An 18,584-nucleotide genomic window follows, 5' to 3' on the forward strand; every position below is an offset into this window, starting at 1 on the left:
CCTCTGTTAGCACACTGGTGCCTGACTTGGTGCCCAGTCCAGCTGCTCAGCAGGATCCATGCTACTGCTACTTGCACATCTGCTCACACAGAAGCAAACACAGCCTGCAGGGACTTCCATATCTCTGTCCCAGGGTTGCATGTGGGCAACACTGGATGCTGCTTATCCATACAGAAAGGTGCCTCATGGCACAGATCTCAGAGAAGCATCCATCCCCAGGTAGTAATGTAACTACATCCCTGAAGCATCCTAAAAACAGGCAGCTTTCCTGCCAGGCAGCCTTCCTCATATGCCCATACCTCCTGCCTGCTGACAGGCAGCTACAGATTCCATATTCTCCTGTGTGATCCATATTAAAGAGGGCTTGAGGACCACATACATGGAAAAAGCACCTGAAGTCAGCAAAGAACACAACAGGATCTCCACAGCACAAGATCCAGCTTTGCCAAAAAGATTTAAGCATCATCATCAACACTTGCACTGAACAACTAGGAGCTTGCAGTTGTTAAAGAGAGGCCTATATATCCAACAGCAGCAATGGAAAAATATGAAGCATAAAGATCCACTGTTCTGAATACATCATTCATTAGTTCCTGTTGGAGCATCCAGCTTAAGAAAAGCCCAGATGCTTCTGAGTGAAGTACAGGTTACTACCATGTATACAGAAAATATTTTGGTCTGCAGGTGAGATGCTTGAACAACACAGATGCATTATCTTAAAAAAAGCCCAAACCAGCCATGGAGCCTCTTTATATCCTGGATAGAGAACAGAGCTCCTGTGTTCTTTTGGAGGTGCTAAAATCCAGGCACAGAGTTTCTGCTTCTTCACAGAAGTGTTGACAGAAGTTGGATGACAGTTTCCTAAGCTTGTTGCAACAGAGATCCCAAGTGATTTTACTGAGGCACAAGTTCTGAGAGGAAGAGTGACTGCACGAGGAAAAAATGTCTGTTGTAGCCTGCTCAGACCTTGGGCACTGGTTTAGTTGCTCTCACACAACATGACACGTGGCAGGCACTGGAAGAAATGGCATGAGGCTCCCACTACTCAGGACAACTCTACCTAACCTTTCCCAAAAGCTCATCAATAGGATCTTCAGCCTTCCAGGATAAAAGGCAAAAACACTTCAAGCACAATTCTGTAGGTCTACCTGGTCACTGGCCAAAGTACCACATACTGTGCTACAGAGTTAAGTGATGAGGAACACTGCCAGTGTGGGCCAAGACAGCATGTGCTTGTCCCAACAGTCCAGCATGTTGCTTCTCTCAGGAAGCAGCACATTCCTGAGCTCAGTGACTACTAAACATAATTGACTAGACAGAGCTCAGGCAACAGAGCCCCTTCCCTTACAAACCCAGGAGTTGAAAAATCTAAGTGGATCTGAAAACACTTTTTCTCAAAAGGCCCCTGCCAAGGACAGAGCAGCGAGTTTTCAAGTATGTAACATGTTATCTCACAAAATTGTCCCATTAAGTCTGGCAAACTCCCAGAGTCAGGAGTTGCCCTGAGAGAGACTTCTCCTTGTAATTCTGGGAACTATGCTCTTCAGGATTTCCCTTTTCTGCCTTCTCTTGCTGCCCCAGACTGACACACCACTGGTGACACGCAGAGAGGCACTGCATGGTAGCAACAGCCTGAGAGTATGCATTCACTGATTCCAAGAGCAGACAGTGCTTCAGGAGGCTGCTGCTCATGGTCAGCCAAGCCAGCTTAATTTAACACTGAAGAGAGAACAACGTGAGCGGATGCGATGAGAGCTGGGACTGCCTGGTGGTGACGGGAGAGGTGGCCTTGTAGGGGCTGGGGGCAGAGCAGAGATGTTAGCTGAGAAATCATTAACTGGGGGGGTAGAACTACAGCAGTGGCTCCCATTAGCTTTGATGGCCTCCTGCAGGCCAGGCCAATGAACACTCAGAAGGCTTCAGTTTGCACAGTGCCATTCCCCACTGTGAGCAGTCAGGAACAGTACTTGGGCACTGGCACCAGCACTATTCCCACTGGCTTCACTGGGCAAACCATGCTCTGAGCATTCCACTTATTTATCACAGTTTGGCTTTCAGAGCCAACATAAATGATTTCAAATCAACTTGACCCACCTTATGAGAGCAAGTAAATTGTCAAAAAGCTTCAGGACCTGCTCAGTGCAGGGATTACGGTACATTGGAGTTCCACTGGGCAGGTATCCCAAAAAGAATCCTCCAGCTTTTGCCTCTTCAGTAGCAGCAGGCCAACGAGCTCGTTTCACGACTCCCAGAATAGTGTACACACAAAAGCTTATCTGCAGCAAGAGATGTGGAGAAAGGATTTCTTATCCAGATCACAGTCTGAATCAACAGGCTTTCAGAGAAACACACCATTGTCCCATCTCAAAGGGAATGTTCTAGAATGAGCCTAACCAGGTGATAGGAACAAACTCTGGTGAGTTTGCTGCCAGAAAAATGCAGCAAATGATCATGCTGTACTCCATCACCTTCAGAGAGCCCTGGCCATGGCAGGATGGCCTAGGAATTCACTATCAGACAAAGCACCAATGCATACCATCTCAAGAGCATGCAAGCAGCAAGGCAGGCTGCTAAAAGTAAGGGTCTAGACCATCAGTTCCTCGTGTCCTTCATGAGGGAAGATGCAGTGCTGGGACAGATACAGGTTCTGAGATGACAGAACTGCATTAGCCCCAGATCACTCTATGGACTACATTTCAGTGTCTTCTACAGATCTGAGGACAAGCAACTCCATTTGCTGTTCAAGTGAAGACTTTACACTAAAAATTCAACACAAATCTCCTCAGATGAATTAAATTATATTCTGTGCTCCAGTCTGAGCACAATGTTTTCCATACTGCCTGGTTTAAAAAGCACAATTCACTGTGCCATATTTCTAAAAATCATGCAAATGCATTGCTTCTCCAAAACCAAACTCTATTATAAGCAAAGAGCAGGAAACAGTCTGCTTCACTCTGATAAATAATGTCATTTTGCATGGCCTGAATGCTCTTTACTGTAGTTAAAAGAGCAAAGGCCAGCCTGTTGTTCTGCAATCTAAAGAAGTACATGATCAGGAGACCTCGTGTGCAATCACAAGAGAAATGGGGATGGAAGGAGGCAGGTCTCCTTTCATTAAGGATTACACCTCTCCTGGTAATGATACTCACTCTAGACCGGTTCAGGCCACTAGGATCTTCCAACACTGGATCAGCAATTTTGTTGTCTGCACCCACGTAGGATATAAAGGCTTCAGGATCTGAGAGGACTCTGGCAGCAGCAGAAGACAGCAATGGGATTATTGTTTGTACCAGACAATTTAAGCAGAGCTTTGCACTGGCAATGAACACCTCACAAATACAGAGCAGGCTAGAGAGGCTAGGTAGCACTCCATCCTGTACATGGGAACATGCCTGAAAAGCATCAGAGATGGGTATACTCTCCAAACATTATCAGCTCTCTTGGGCTGTGGACATCTAAAAGATTCAGATCTCTTATGAAGATAGCCCTGCTGGGAAAACTCTTGTGCAAGCCCAGCTACCCAGAGCTGCAAAACATCTCAGTTTTAGTAAGAACTCAGCTTCTTCCCTTCTCCTGGTGATGAGCAAGGATGTCTTTTATTTCTTATTTTCTGCAAATGCTTTGAGCATGCTGGGGAATGTTCCTTCATTACCTTAAGCAACTCTTACCCAGAAATTTTCAGCAAACAGCATTTAGTCTGTTGGCAGTTTCTGAACTGCAGAACTATCATCACAATCACTGCCCATAGCAGAGGAGGTCAAGAGGCAGCCCACCACCCTCCTATGGTTTGTGTGTTTCCTTACTGGGCACGGCATTACCTCTTCAACACCTGCAGCTCTAAGCTGGAGAAGAAATGACCCACAGAAAGAAAAGTAACCCTATACCTCTGCATCTCTGGGGAGAGCCATAAGCCAGCCACAGGAGCCATGAGCTCCTCCAGGAAAGCCTTCTGTCGCTCATAGTCTTTAAACTGGTTGCTGATGAGGACAAGAGCCTCCATAAGAGCACACTTTTCCATCTGTGTCAGAAGGAGCTCATTTGACAGCAGCTGTTTCACGTGGTTGTACAACATCTCAAAGTTTGGCTAGAAAACACATCCAAGTGGAAAAGCATCATGCATCTTGTATGGAGGAGGGGCATGGGGGAGGTAGAGAAGGGGTGTCCTGTACAGCTGGAGAAGAATGGCTGTTACCTTTTCTCAACATAGCCATCTCCATCTCACACTCAAATTTCTCTGCATGTTCAGTCTAAGAGAACTTCCATTTTTCCCTACCCCACTATCATTATCCTGCATTTATTTTACTTTAACTCTCCAGAATGACTGAAATAAGAGGAAATCTCTCCCTAGGCAGTTCTATCCCTTACAGCAGTGTCACACCTCAAAACAGTTCTGATGCTTTTATTTGCTCACAGAAAGCACCTTGCTTCTTTGGCCAGACTCAGGATTCATCCATCTCTTTACCTGTGGTAAGTAACAACTCATATGGTTACAATGAGTGCCACAGGAATTCTTGCACTTCTTCCCTTCCTTCTCCAGTTGCCACCATATCTATCCGTAATTTTGTACAAACATTAGCAATCATCCTCTTCAGCAAACTCCTCTGAACATCTTTTGGGGCAACTCAGGGTCCTTGGTCTTCTACTGAGGATGTTTGGGAAAGAGACAGTTATAGCTCAAGGACCAATAAAGTGGAACAAAAACCAACCCATTAGTTCTTAGCATCAATTACAGAATGCAGACTGGAACCTCTAAATTACCTTAATTAATATGCTTTAAAAATGTCTTTGTTTAAACTAGCAATGTCCTATGGTCCTCCCATAATCCTAGGTCCCACTCCACAGAAACACATCTAAAGAATGTTGGATGCAGAGACTGTTTACTTCAGAAAAATGAACAAAACAACAGCTCATGGAATTTAAACGTATTTGTCTTCTAATATCTTCAAGCTCGTCCAGAAAACAAATGCTCCCCTTTTTTTCCTATATTATTTTAAGTAACAGAAGAAAATCTAGTGATTAGCTATGCTAGAGTCTTCAGCTAAGGAATTAACTGAGACCAACACAGGTGATAACATGGACATTCAGCAAACATTCCCATAAAACCAATGCAGTGCTGCTTGTATCACCCCTTTCACATTTAACCCACCAATCTACAATTCAACTCCTCAGGCAGAAAATTTTTCAGTGGGGAAGAAAAGAAGTACAGGGAATGAACCACTTTGCCATTTGTGCAGGAGGAATGTCTCCTGCAAAGAAAGCAGAGACTGTAGCCAAGGAAGTTGAAGATCCCACAAAATCCAACTGAAACTGAGGCAAGACTCTTTGTGACAGTTGCATTTACATACCAGGACAAGCTGAGGGTAATCCCGGCACATCTTTATGATAGAGGAGCACGCATGCCTTCTGACATTCTTCACTGCTCGAGTTCTAGGAGCCTGGACAGACACAACAAACTTCAATGCAACAAAACAAAAGTTCAGCCAAATGCAGGGTATCTTCAAGAGACAAATTCATTACATATAAATTTCTGCACTGTTGAGCATAGATCAAAAAAACATCTCCATGCCTGCCCTGCTCCCTCCAAACAATCACACAGCAACCAAATTTCCTCTGAAGCAGTAGTCAATTCAAGCAGTCCGTGTTCAAACAAGCTGTACTTCAGGAGTGAGGATGCCATAGCTCTTACTCACTACTTCAAGACTCCAGGCACTCCTTAGGTAACTGGCAGGTTTAATGCCATCCTTCAGAGCTATTTATGCCAAGTACTGAAAGAATACCCAGAGCTAATGAAGGGATTTCACTCTCAGGAAGGCCAGCACTGACTGGGGAACTAAGTGCACTGGCCTTAGAGTACACCTGTGCCCTTCTAAGTTTGTGAGCCAAAGCTTAGTAGGGTATGTCAACCACAGAGATCAGCAATATCTAGACCCCCCAGCTTTTTCAGGAGCAGAACTATACTTGAGAAGCCTACTTCAGCAGAGTCTTCAGACTCAGAATGCTCTCTCCACTAGAATATGATTTGATCCAACTGTTACAACTCATTAGATAATAATTCAGTAGATAATAATTCAGACGTACCTTACTTTCTTCTACAACTTCAAAGGTAACTGAAGCAAACAGCTGTGAGAAAAGGGAGGAAAAATTAAAAAAATTGTATCATTTGTTAATATTTAGAACTCATGTCTCTTTGAGCTCAAGGAACAAGTAATAAGGATTTTAACGCAATTTCATGGAAGTCAGTGAAGAACCCCTGAGTGATCTGAAAGATGAATCATCAATACAGTGACGCCTTGAAATAAAACATGGCCAGAGCATGTAATTAATACTAAGATTAAAGGGTAAAAACTACAAAATTTGGGTTAATTGACATTACTCTTCTTGTGACAAGCCTCAGTCTTGGTTTCTCCCATCTTTAACATGAAGAACAGTCCTTCCCTGACAGCAGCATCAAGAGGATTGACTACTGCAGTTTAATTCAAGAGCCCTGCACCACAAAAAGCTGATGTGATTTTAGCAGGGTCTGCATGTACCTACCTTGGAAAGTACTTGGGGGAGGTATTCTGGTCGGTAAGTGACAAACGGAAAGAGAGCAGAGACATTGGTGAGCACACAAGACAGGATCAGAGGATCTTTTGTTTCAAAATTAAGGACAAGCTGCAGCAGATCTATGCCATCATTCACAGGGATTTCCTACAAAGATAGCAAAAAGAAAGGAAAGAAAAAGGGAGGCAACACTCAATACTTCAACCTCTAGCATACTTCCTACAAAACCTAGGAAAAAGGCTAAGGCAAAAAAGACAGCAGCATCGCCACTGTTGATAGGACACTCTGGAGACATCAGTCTCTAGTCCCCATACTATTGCTTACACCTCTAGGAAAGGCAAATTTCCTCTCTCAGTCTGTCTCCCAATTCTCCTCTTGACACTGTCCAACAGATTTCAAGCTTAACCAACTGTGTTGACCTATATAATTACTCTACTGTGATTAGATTGATGAGTATATGAGCAGTTTAATCTAATAAAAAAATCAAGTCAGTCTACATCAAACTGATCCTTCTGATTTGTCTGCTGTTGAACAAGAGAGAGAAAATTATCTCCTACTCTCTGGGCATAGTTTCTCTCATTTACTTAGAAATAATAAGAGGATAATTAAATAAACTCAAGAAATTTTTCCTTAAGTAATATCTTCTCCTCTAGCAAGGCACTATGTAAAAGCATGTCACCTGAGCACTCTCCGGTGACTTCTCATCCCACAGTGTCCAAAACTAAGACAGTATGAGTTTGTTGTCATCAAAAGAAGGGTCATTATTCCTCATGAGAACGGCTCACCAAACATTCTGGGTTTTGCATGGAGGTAACCAGCTACTACAAATTGCTCAAGGATAAGAGAACTGCAAAACCCCACTGGTGTCGACCCAGAAGCAAGCAGGAGAAAAGGCAGGAGCATGGGATACACATACATCTTTATCCATGGTTCGAAACATCTGGCTGATGACGCTCTCCGAGAAGAAGGTCATGGCATCCCACTGCACAAAGGATGGAGAGAAGATGGAGCAGAGACCTTCGCCTGTCTTAGCTGAAAGGAAGAGAACACTGGAGCTCTCACCATGCTCCTCAACAGCAGCCTGGTAAGTTCCTGTGCTGCAACACCTTAGCACTCACAAGTATTTTAAGCACACAGCTCTCCCTGCAGATGCCTGGCAGGGATGCACTGGGAGCAATTAAGGTAATCCCGTGTGATTTGCTTAATTCAAGTGAAGGCTCCTGAGGCATAAAACTTTGAGGTACTGTGCAGAGCAATATGAACAGATCACAGAAAGGAAAAGAAGGCAGACCACATGCCCAGACTCAGCACTGCAGGCAAGACTGCCCTCGGTGTGACTCTGCAGAGCACCAAGCAGCCTTCCTTCAGAGCAGGGAAAGCAAAGAGAATGACAAGGAATTTGCCAGATAATTTCCCTAACAAAAGTAATAAATACGTTACAAAGACAAAATGGCCCAAATAATTGTAAAATTGTATCAGAGGGACAGCTGTACCTGTTCTGCAGAGAGATTTGGGGGAAGGAAAGGAGAAGGGGAGGCTTTACATTACTTATGCCATATGTAGACTCCAAAGGGATATATTAAGGAAGGGGTGGGTTTGACTTAGTTTTGCTTTTAACTTGCAAAAACCTTAAAATCCTTAAAATCTACCATGGGGTCTTGGCTACCACTTAAAATATTCCAACAACATCAATAAAAAAAAGGCCAAGAAATTTCTTCTTGGCTTTAATTACAAAAACAAATCCCATATCCCTAATATTTTTCAGGTAACCTACAGTTCGTGGGTCCAGTATCAACAGGAGCTGTGAGTTGGTACTTCAGCCATTCACCAGCCATTTGGAAGCCAGTTAGAGGGTCCAGACGACAAGCCATCCTCATCACCTCTCCTTGCTGGGCTCGGAAAGCTGCAGGGAAAAAGCACACACCAAGAAACCAGCTGATGCTGCAAATTTTGCAGAGCCACGAACATTATGGACTTCTGCTTTGGCAACAGCTGTGTAGTGGGCACAGATACACAACCAGTAAAGCAGGTACAATAGGATGGGCAGTTTTTGAAGTGATTTAAGCGGACTAAAAAATGACATACTAACATTAAAAAAAAGTACAATTAAAATGCAGTATGAATTATGAAAATCTATGCTGATGCCTTTTCCTGGTCTTAAAAAATTGAGAGCCAGACATGGTTAAAGGATAAGGGGTTTCTGCCTTGGTATTTTAATAAGGATCCTTATTGGTGCACCACTTTGCCAAGGTGTATCACTGTGGCACCTTTTACCTTGCCAAGGTAAAAATCCCTTATCCCTTAACAGTGTCTGGCTCTGAGTTTTTTAAGACCAGGAAAAGGCATCAATGCTCAACCAAATTTACTACAATTAAGCCTCTATTCTTCATTTAAAATATGCTTTCAACTATAAACAATTGCTGCTTACAGAGCACCTGGAGATACTGAGATTAAATACCACCATTAGATAACTATCACTTCCTTTAGCTAAACACTTTCCTAGATTATTCAACTAATGACAAACAAACTTGATCTCAAAGCCCAGTTGCCTTGTTTTCAGTTTCAAAGATACTAAAAACAAAGTACAGAACAAGAATTTCACTTGTTCCAAAATATTCCAGTGTAAGATCACACAAAAGAACCAGCTCTGCTAACTACACAAATGCAACTTGCATTGTTAATTAAAGTTGTGTTGCCAAGTAATTTTATTTTGTGTTTCAAATTAGTTATATATTCTTATATATGTGATGTCTTTAATATAACTTACCCTCTAAAACTATTTCAGATTCTGGCTTTGTGCATTTAGCTACTTTATATTTTCTATCCAAAAGAATTTCTTACAATAAGTGAAACTATCTAGTAAGCAATAAAAATGAAATGCTTAAAATCTTTACACATAAATGTAAAATGTAAAAATTTACGTAATTTCTTCCGTGGATCCTCCCACCCACCAAGTTAGTACCAAATGACACCAGCCAGTGAGAACCAACTTCAGTTTTGGGAAGATGAAAGAAAAAGTAAAATCACTAATATCCAGCACTAGTTTAAGATCCTTATTAAATTAGGCTATTGCAATTGCTCAGCTCTAGCTATTGGTACTAAACCAGAAGCTTCCTACCAGGACCAAGACAGATTCTTTCTGGAATGACATCTAAATTCTTTTGTAAACTGCCTTCCTCTCCTAACCTGAGTATGACTTGAGGCTGTTTAATTTCCTCCTCTAGGGGACCAAAAGACACATGTGCTTTGACACCAGTATGCTATTAGGCCATCCATCTGACCAGCCAGCAAAACAGCAAATACTAAAATTAAACACATGAGCTGCCCCAGGAAAATCCTAACTTAATTTACTCCAAGATCCAGACTTAAAAAGTTGAGAAACAAATGGAAGCTGCCAAGCCAATCTGCTAGGCTCCAAGCTCACCCAGTGAAGTAAAAGCAGGAAGGACAGATAGACAACAGAATGCAGAAAAGGTCATGGCAACTTACAGTTGAAGAAGGCATTGAAGTCCTCATCACTGTCAAAATCAAAACGGGAGTATTCACAGCTGGGGCTGTCTGCTTTGGAAGGAAAGCCCACCTGGAGACAAAGTGGAAAAGGTCAGGAAAAAAAGTCAACCATCACAGCTAACACCAGCTTCAAGGAGATGAAGGCTGGAGGCAAGGAGCAAGATAACAACTGTGCTCAGCAGCCTGGAGCTCATGTTTGGCCACAACACAACAAAAATGTCACTTCTTCCCCCATGACCACAGGCCACGTTCACCAGGCACCTTCCCAAAACCACCTGTGATTTCCACATACCTTCACCAGGTTGGTCATGGATGCACGGAGATACTTGGGAACAACAGCCAGCAACAAAGGGTCACGAGACAGAACTTCATGCCGAAAGAGGGCTCCCCATGTGATCTGGGTGGAAGAGCGCAGAAACTGGGGGAAGAAAAGAGGAAAGAGAGAAGCAGAACAGGATTTCAGTGCTGGAATTTCCACTGCTAACATTAAGTGTTGCTATCAGAAAGCAACAGCAAATTATACTGACTATTAAGTTGAGGCCAAGGCACATTGAAGGCACACTGCAAATTCCCAGAAAGCCAAAAATCTTTAATACTAGGGCTGGTTGCAAATTTTGCATTTTCTACTCAGTTCTCCGTCAGGAAGTGCTCCTGATGGTGTGGTAATGGACTAGAAAACACTCTGCCTTCCAGGCCTTCAGCTGAAATGGAAAGCCTAGAGAGCAATATTTAGCAGCTGAAGTTCTGTAGTTTTCTACAGGCTAGCTCAATTATGCATTCACACACGCAGACACACATGAGATTTTTCAGCCCTTTACATACCTGGCTGGGATGGGTTGTGAAGGCTAAAAATGACTCAAGGTATTTCCCAAAGTTGGCTGGCGTTTCCACATTACAATCTGAGCCCTATGAGGAACATGAAGTATTTCAGACAAAATACTAACTTTATGGCAGGCTGGGCTCACAAATGGTATGTTTCAGGGTAAAGCAGGAGCACTACATCCAAGGCCATAGACTGTAAAGGAGCAGAGACAGAAACACTGAACAACTGATTTTTTTCTGAAACCAGTATAGCCCGAGGAACATCAAGTTCTGTTGACCAGCCTGGAGGTGCTGGAGACACCACCACCCTCATTCAAGAGTAACAGGTGACTTCTCACATAGTGGAGCTCCATTAAAACCAATTTTACAACCACTGCTGCTGCCATGAGTCACAATTTCACTTCTATTGGGTCAAACCCACACAGCAGAACCAAAGTAGTACAATTCAAACCAATGATTTTCACAGGAAAATACACCCAGATAATTTCACTAAATTTCTCCAATTTTTCTCCATTTTGTGTATTTAACATATGGGTATCCATGACCAGTAACTTTCTTGGAAGTTTGTCAGGAAATTAAGTTTTGCCCGGAGCCATAAACTCAAGGTTTTGCTTCTCAGAAATTATAACATGATCTGGTGCCCTCAAGATCCCTGAAATTGTACAGCTCAGTGCTGCCTCTCCCAAGTGAATCTGAATTAGCAAGCTCCATCTCATTACTTCATTATGGATTAACAGCTCCTACTGCCTAACAGCAAGTGGAGTCACTGCAAGCAGTAATGCACTCGGTATGCTGTCCATTCTTTTTAGGGATGAATTCTCAAAGGTTGTTTTTGTTTTTTTCTTTCCCTCCCTATGAGACTTTACTTTGCTCTATCTCTTTTACAGACTGGTTGCTTCAATCTCTTCACAAACAACATCTCTCAACAAGCCTGCCCTCTTCACTGTAGAAGCACTCAGCTGAATGGAGGGAGTGGGAATTCAGCACCAGCATGGCATGAACAGTATGAATTTGCATCTTCATCCCAACATTGACACAAAACATTACAAAGATGAACAGCAGGAACAAAACCCGTTTCTTCCTTCAGCTTCAGAGAGTCTTGGTAGAAGAACAGACAGGTATACTCTCTGAGTTATTTTTATTGGGAAATTTAAAAGGCTTCCAATAGAAGAGTAATTTCCTGGACTAGATTTTCTGTAGCAGTAGTCAGCTAAAAACCTGACCAATTTTCACTGAAGCTCAGCATTTTACAGAGGTTATAGGAAATGGTTCTTGATGACAGCAAAGCCCTAGCATCAATCAGGGTCCCTCCATTCTACATTCCTATGACTTGGTAGGACACAGTTAACCCACTTAAAAGCAGAGCCATTTCTGCCTTTTGGAAATGCAGGGAGAGAACCCTGGTCCTACCTTAGATCAGGGTTGCCTCAAGCCCCAGCCCTAAAAACTAGCCCTGCCAGTTTTGCTGTTGGTATTAATAAAGACTTACTAGCAACGCACATAGCTGGCTGCCCAACGCGCACAAAACTTGGCAAAGCCTCTTCAAGAAAACATAGTGCTTCTCCACCAGGCCTTCTCCATCTGCTGTCCTGGGAATGAGGGAAGAGGGAAAAACAGGATCACAGTTACTCATGCTGTAGCTGACAGGCACACTGCTGTCTATCTTGTAGACAGAAAGAGGACGAGAGCAATTTGATTTTATCACAGTGGGATTTTCTTTGCTATTATCAAGAAGTACTGGCATCTAAAACCTCTGAAATTGCCTCTTTGAAAGAGTCCTTCCTCTGGATCAGCTTCAGGCTAAAACAAAGTCGGGGAGCTGTGATATTTCTACCTCCTTGTCTTTCAATTATGGGTTTGGAAAAAAAACCAACCCTGGTTTTCCAGGTTTTGCAAAAGAAATGGTGGTTTTGTTCTCTCCTATCCAGTCCCTGCTTCCTTTGCTTAAGCAGCAGTATCTTTTGCACCTACAAAGCCATTTGTATGCAGTATTGTGTGAAATCACAGCAGCACTAGGGTACTCACTGGGCAGCAGAGAGGATGCAGTGCATGGCAACATCTCCAAACAAGACCATCAGAGGCTTCCGATCCTCCAGCTTACCCTACACACAAAACACAACGCATGCTTCAATTAGAACTTATTTATTCTCATCTACATAAATATTTATTTCCATCTGCAAGCAAAATTAGGAGAGTCACAATTTTCTTTCCATCTAGGGAGGGGCTTACAGTCCACATATGACTGAAGTAAAAACTTTCCAAAATTCCAAGGTATCTGATCTAAGAAAATGTCTCCAAGCAATCCCACCACAGGAACTTTAAATGGCAAAACTGACCCTGAGACATTATCTTTTATTCACAGAAGACTGGCTAATTATTTATAGGCAGCTGATAAACACTCAGCCTTGACACTCAGCTGCTTGTGAATGAATGGGTCAAAATCACCTGTTTAGATCCTGCTGTCATTTCTCTGAGCTGCCAGGTGACACAGCTGATGACACTATTTTCCACTTCACAGTTGTAGAAGTGGGGGGAAAAGGTCAGTGAAGACCTCCAAGTTCAAACTGCAAGGAGAAGTGAGCACAGAATTTGGAGAGGGTTCTAATGGTTGCTCTGTGTATAGTGCTGGCGTGACATTCACACCAAATATCTTTAACAGAATCAGCTCAATTTGAATTTTGATTCTCAGATAAAAAGGCAAAGATAGCATTGCTCAGTCTAAAGAATTAGAATTAATATACGAGAATAATAAAAGGGAGCCAGAAGAGTCAGAGAGGAAGAACTCACTTTCCTGCTGACAGCAATCAGGAGGCACTCTGCTGCTCCAACTTGGAGTTCAGGCTCATTTAGGAGCAGACACAACATCTCCAAGAGCTTGCAGTTGTCTGCTGTAATATGGCTTAGGGCTACCCAGTCAATGTAGCCAGCCAAAGTGTTGAGTGCTGCTATCCCCACACGACAGTTTGCCTGGGCCTGTGAACAGAGAGCAGGCACAAGGTCAGAGCCAGAGAAAAACAGCAATTCCCATCTAAAGCCACCCACTCCCTGAAATAACAGTACCAAGAACCCCCCTGAGAAAGTGAGAGATTTGGACCCTTCTGCCACTCCTCACTTGTCTCTTCTCAAGGGGTTTGTATTAAGTGTGAACAAATCCATCTGTGTGAAACTGCAGGCAACAACTTGAAAGCCTAGGAAAAGTCTAGTTCTAAGTAACCTAAATCTTAAGAATTACTAATGAGCTAACTCTCATGTAGCTCCACTCACCTTTGGTTCCTGAGCCAAATCAGTTTTCTGAAAAAGAAAACAAGAGAGGGTAAGTAACAGCTACAGCACACATTTCCACCCAGCCACTGCTGTACAGGCTTATCCTCAAGGACACAGCCAAAAAAGAGGCTGCATCACAGTCTCCCACTCAGAACATTGCTGCAGCCAACAGTCACCTCTGCAGCCACCAGCTAGGTAAGATAAGAGGACTCTGAATTGCCAAGTTAAGCCACAATTCCCTTCTCATCCAAAAGGTAACACTCCAGTCAGCAGGCACCAGGGAGACACAGGAGACAAGAAGGAAAGGCATTTTGGTACTTCCTGGAGATTTCCAGGAAAGAAGCTTTTGTCCTTTTAAGAGCATCATACACCCAAAAGCCAGACTCTGAAAAGATGCTGGTGGCTTTTAAGATTCAAGTCTGAAAAGGTGTTTTGTTCATGGTCAGAAAGGCAGCTGGAGAGAGCTGGAGCAGCAACTTACAGCCTGACTCTGAGGCCTAGGACACTTAACAGCAACAATGCACTGCCTGTACCATCTTTTTGTCTAATGCAAACTAGTCCCTCAGATACTCAGTTTGATTTGGTTTTCAGTTGCAAAGACACCACAAGCATTTCTTTCTACTGTAAGCTTTTGGTCTGGCCTATTCACTGCAGTGATGTTTTTAATCAGCTTGAGTCCCAAACACCTCATATATGACCCACCTTACAAACATGTTTATCTATTAATCCATCATACTTATAAGCACTGCACACTATTATGGGCTTGGGGACCTATCCATCGTCTCCCCCAGTCTGTGTGCAGACAGGTGAACACCCAACCCTCAGAAATGACCCTGTGCACAAATAGCCCAAAGATCTGCTAACCTGTGGAGAGGTGAGGACTTCTTGTTCCTGGGGTGCTCCAACCTTGCCAATCAGAAAGATTCCACCGTTAGCGGAAGCAGCCACACTTCAGAGCCTCAAGCATTGCAATGCAAACCTTACCTGGAAATGCATTTCAACCAGACTACGAAACACACAAGGGTCACCCTCCCATCACCATGAACTGCACAGAAAACTGGCTGCTCTACAGGATAGGGGGTTGCTCTGCCTGACAGTGCATCAGGAAGGTGTACAGAACACACGGACAAAAAGGGTGTTTCATTGCTTCCCAGTTTCACATTTAGTATAACTCTGGATTTTAATTCATGGAAAAAAGAATATGAGATATGACTAAGCAACTAGTTTCTAGTTTGGTTTCTCGACTGTGCTTCACTCTCAAATCCATTTCCTTTTCACAGGAACAGATGGGGGTAGAGACTCCCCTTCATCATCCATTGTGACTGACCTGCACATCTCTGATTCTAGGTAAGAATTCAGGAAAGAAGTCTGTTTACACAAAAATAGAGCATTCTTCACTGCAACTTTGCAAAAAAAGGGCTTCCTGACTTGAGCTCTTGGAGAAAAGGACCAGAGGCCCAGAAACATGTTGACACATGAGAAAGTCATGCATTTTGGTGCATCACCTCAAATGTAGGACTGCAGCATGAGAGAGCAGACACGATTCCTGAATGGCATCTCTTAATTACTGTGTGTTACAAAAACCATCCCAAATTACCTGATTCTGCCACAACCACACCTTCAGTTTGCTAAGCTGTACACCCCTACTGCCAGCACACATTCCAACAGCATGGATGAAGCATGAATCCACTCAAGCCATTTACACTAGCAAAATCAAAGTATCAACACTAATGCTATCAGCCTGGTGTGTTCAGTCTTTCTGATCAGCACCAGTTTCCTAGGCCACAGCAGATCCCTACCCCGGAGTGGCAGCAACAGATTTCAGTTTCTGCACTTGCTTCCCCAGCAATTTGCCAGCTGCATCCCAATTCCTAAACGCTTCCAGCACAAACTAAACCCAAGGGAAGAGACTCTTACCATGAGTCTGTACTTGTTGACATTCTGCTGCAGGGCAGTTAGTAGGAAGCTGAAGATCTTTTCCATGTTCTGGGTGAGGGTTTGCTGGATATCTCGTCGCCGCTGGGTAGGTAGAGTTTGAAAAGTCACCACATCCTCTGCCAAACGTAGGAGGATGAACATCACCAGTTCTGTCTGAGTTTCCTGATGTCCCAAAGTGAAATACACTCCATCAGCACAGTCCAAACATTAAAATTTCTAGAGACTAGCTCAAAGATGTGGAGAGAAAGCAAGCATGCATGAAGATAGAGGTCTCATGTTGAGAAAGTAAAACAGAAGGATGTCGCTCTCTCTGCTAGTCATCTCAAGATAGATTAATCTCACAGGGATTTTTGAGTCCATCACCAACCTGTCTCTCTTGACCATGAGTGAGTTAGATTTTTCTCAGGTTGATGGAAGAATGAACCCCACCCTAAGAGCAAGCAAAAGAGACCAGACAGCTGTGTTTCATACCCCTTGCTTGGAAAGGGTATCCAGCTCCTTTAGCATGTCAGGCCAGTGCTGAGGCCATTCCCGCTTGATCATCTCCACCACAATGCGAGACAGCACATCCTTAATGTGACTTTCCTCCTCCAGGATACTTTGAGTTCCCTGTAACAGAAAGGGGACAGTTACACAAAACAGCAAGCATCAGGCATTTATAACTCTGACCTGGGAAACAGTGTTTGCAAACATTCTAAACCACAGAAACTAAAACCAAAGCAAAACACAACACTGGGCAGCTCTTCATTGCAACTACCTTAGATGAAACTCCTATGCTCCCAAGCATCCATAGCTAATAAACTCTGGGAACCAGACGGATTTGCCTCAAAAGAAGGTCCCTTGGTCATGACAGCAATCACAACAGAGAAAACACAACTAAGATAACGGCTTTAGTATTTTTGCAAAGGATAAGAACATTTGTAGCTACTGAATTTCCTTCTAAGAAAAGAAAAAATACTTTACATATGTTATACAAGCCTCACAATTTCCTGCCATGTGAGGTAACATAGCTGTTCACCTAACAAGACAGAGAAAAGCACTGAAACAACTAGAGACACAAAGTGAAAAAGCAATGAAAAGAAAAACTGAATTCAGATCCTCTGTGCTAACTAACTGGAGTATTTTTTACTTTTGCTCTCACATTTCAGGGCAGCCTGCGGGAGCAGGTACTTACACTGGATATGAGGCCCATAACATTGTTCTTTAGATAAACTTTTTCTAGGCGAGGCATATTGTTCCAACGGTATCTGTTAAAAATAAACAAAGAAAAAAGAAACCAAGTCAAAACATCTGTAAGGATCTCTGACTTAATTCTCAAGGAACCATTGCTTCTTTACCTAAACTAGAGACACTACCACCTCCCTGCCTCTGCCAGCACCCAATCCCTTCATGAAAGGGCTGAGTTAAAACTGCTGCTGGCAAATGGGCATGCCCCACCGAGGTCAAGAGACACCAGAACCAGCAGCAAAAGCACAAAGCATCAGGTCTGTAGAGGCGGCAGAGAAAGGAATCTCAGGACTGAACTAATACAAAGCCTCTTTGTTAGCAGGAGGCCAACGACAGACCTCTGCAAAGACCTACTGGAAAACCAGTGCTTGTTTTCATCTTTTGATGTTAACGTGTCTTACAGCTCAGTGAATTCACCTTCCCAACCTGCCGGAAAGCAAGTCTCTCTTTCTTTTACAGAATAATAAAAAATCCAGAGCAGCACTGCAACTGTCCTCTGCTGCAGAACAAACTCCCTGCGTCCTGAAAGTGCCTCCCGGGGGTGGGAGGTGCCGGAATGGGCACAGATCCCACGCCAGAGCTGGGTGGCGGCACGGCTAGGACCCTTCCCAAGCTTGGCGGCACGGGACGAGCTGACTTACTTGACCACATGCTCCAGGATCTGCAGGCCGAAGTGCCGGACGATGGCCGTCTGCGTCTTCTCCGCCAGCTTCAGCCCGCAGGGCACGCAGATGGGGCACTTTTCCTTGAATTCTTCGCAGAACTAGGGGAGGAGGGCCGGGAAGCGCACACGCAGTTACACACCGGGGCAGGAGGTGGCAGCCCCATCCCTGGCGGAGCACGCCGGGCACACGCGGCCGCCCGACCCCCGCCGCCTGCTGACGGCTCCCGGCACTTCACGGGACGCCCGGGACCGGCACAGGCTCTCGCCCGCCCCGGGGCCGTGCGGACGGGGTGCCCGCGTGGCCGGAGCCCGGCGCCCTCCCTCCCTCCCTCCCTCCCTCCCTGGCCGGGCCGTACCTTGAGGGCCTCCAGGCGGTACCGCTGCGTGGACGCCGGGTCCATGATGACGGTCACGGCCTTCACTAGCTGCTCGCAGAGGCCGCTCACCTGCTCGGCGGACATGGCGGAGGCGGCGGGCGCGCGCCACCGGCCACCCACGGGAGGGACGAGCGGGGCGGCCAGGACGCAGCTCCGCGCATGCGCCTTGGGGGACACGGGGACACGGAGAGAACGCGGGCGCCGCGCACCGTCGCGGCGGGGACACGCGCACGCCCCAC

The 18,584-nt window shown here is 44.4% G+C and overlaps 1 protein-coding gene across 4 annotated transcripts in view; it reads right to left on the reverse strand.

The window, feature by feature from the left end:
• XPO5 (exportin 5) overlaps positions 1-18,530 on the reverse strand; it is a 29,450-nt gene extending 10,920 nt beyond the window's left edge. The window contains exons 1-21 of one of the 4 annotated variants that reach the window (XM_036379605.1): positions 18,325-18,530; positions 17,946-18,067; positions 17,252-17,324; positions 16,549-16,686; positions 16,057-16,239; positions 15,004-15,045; positions 14,140-14,166; positions 13,663-13,848; positions 12,901-12,977; positions 12,365-12,464; positions 10,876-10,959; positions 10,346-10,471; positions 10,033-10,123; positions 8,318-8,446; positions 7,460-7,575; positions 6,535-6,690; positions 6,079-6,120; positions 5,346-5,435; positions 3,885-4,084; positions 3,150-3,249; positions 2,095-2,276 (exon numbers count right to left, since the gene is read on the reverse strand). In XM_036379605.1, the coding sequence (XP_036235498.1) occupies positions 2,095-2,276; positions 3,150-3,249; positions 3,885-4,084; positions 5,346-5,435; positions 6,079-6,120; positions 6,535-6,690; positions 7,460-7,575; positions 8,318-8,446; positions 10,033-10,123; positions 10,346-10,471; positions 10,876-10,959; positions 12,365-12,464; positions 12,901-12,977; positions 13,663-13,848; positions 14,140-14,166; positions 15,004-15,045; positions 16,057-16,239; positions 16,549-16,686; positions 17,252-17,324; positions 17,946-18,067; positions 18,325-18,429 (2,369 nt within the window). In that variant the 5' untranslated portion in view covers positions 18,430-18,530. Of the gene's footprint in view, positions 1-2,094; positions 2,277-3,149; positions 3,250-3,884; positions 4,085-5,345; positions 5,454-6,078; positions 6,121-6,534; positions 6,691-7,459; positions 7,576-8,317; positions 8,447-10,032; positions 10,124-10,345; positions 10,472-10,875; positions 10,960-12,364; positions 12,465-12,900; positions 12,978-13,662; positions 13,849-14,139; positions 14,167-15,003; positions 15,046-16,056; positions 16,240-16,548; positions 16,687-17,251; positions 17,325-17,945; positions 18,068-18,324 lie in introns of all 4 variants that reach the window. The other 3 variants (XM_036379604.2, XM_036379608.1, XM_036379607.2) reach the window with 3 other exon arrangements.
• Between the last annotated feature and the right edge of the window lie 54 nt (positions 18,531-18,584).

This window comes from Molothrus ater, chromosome 3 (genome assembly GCF_012460135.2).
Source record: "Molothrus ater isolate BHLD 08-10-18 breed brown headed cowbird chromosome 3, BPBGC_Mater_1.1, whole genome shotgun sequence".
Taxonomy (NCBI): Eukaryota; Metazoa; Chordata; class Aves; order Passeriformes; family Icteridae; genus Molothrus; species Molothrus ater.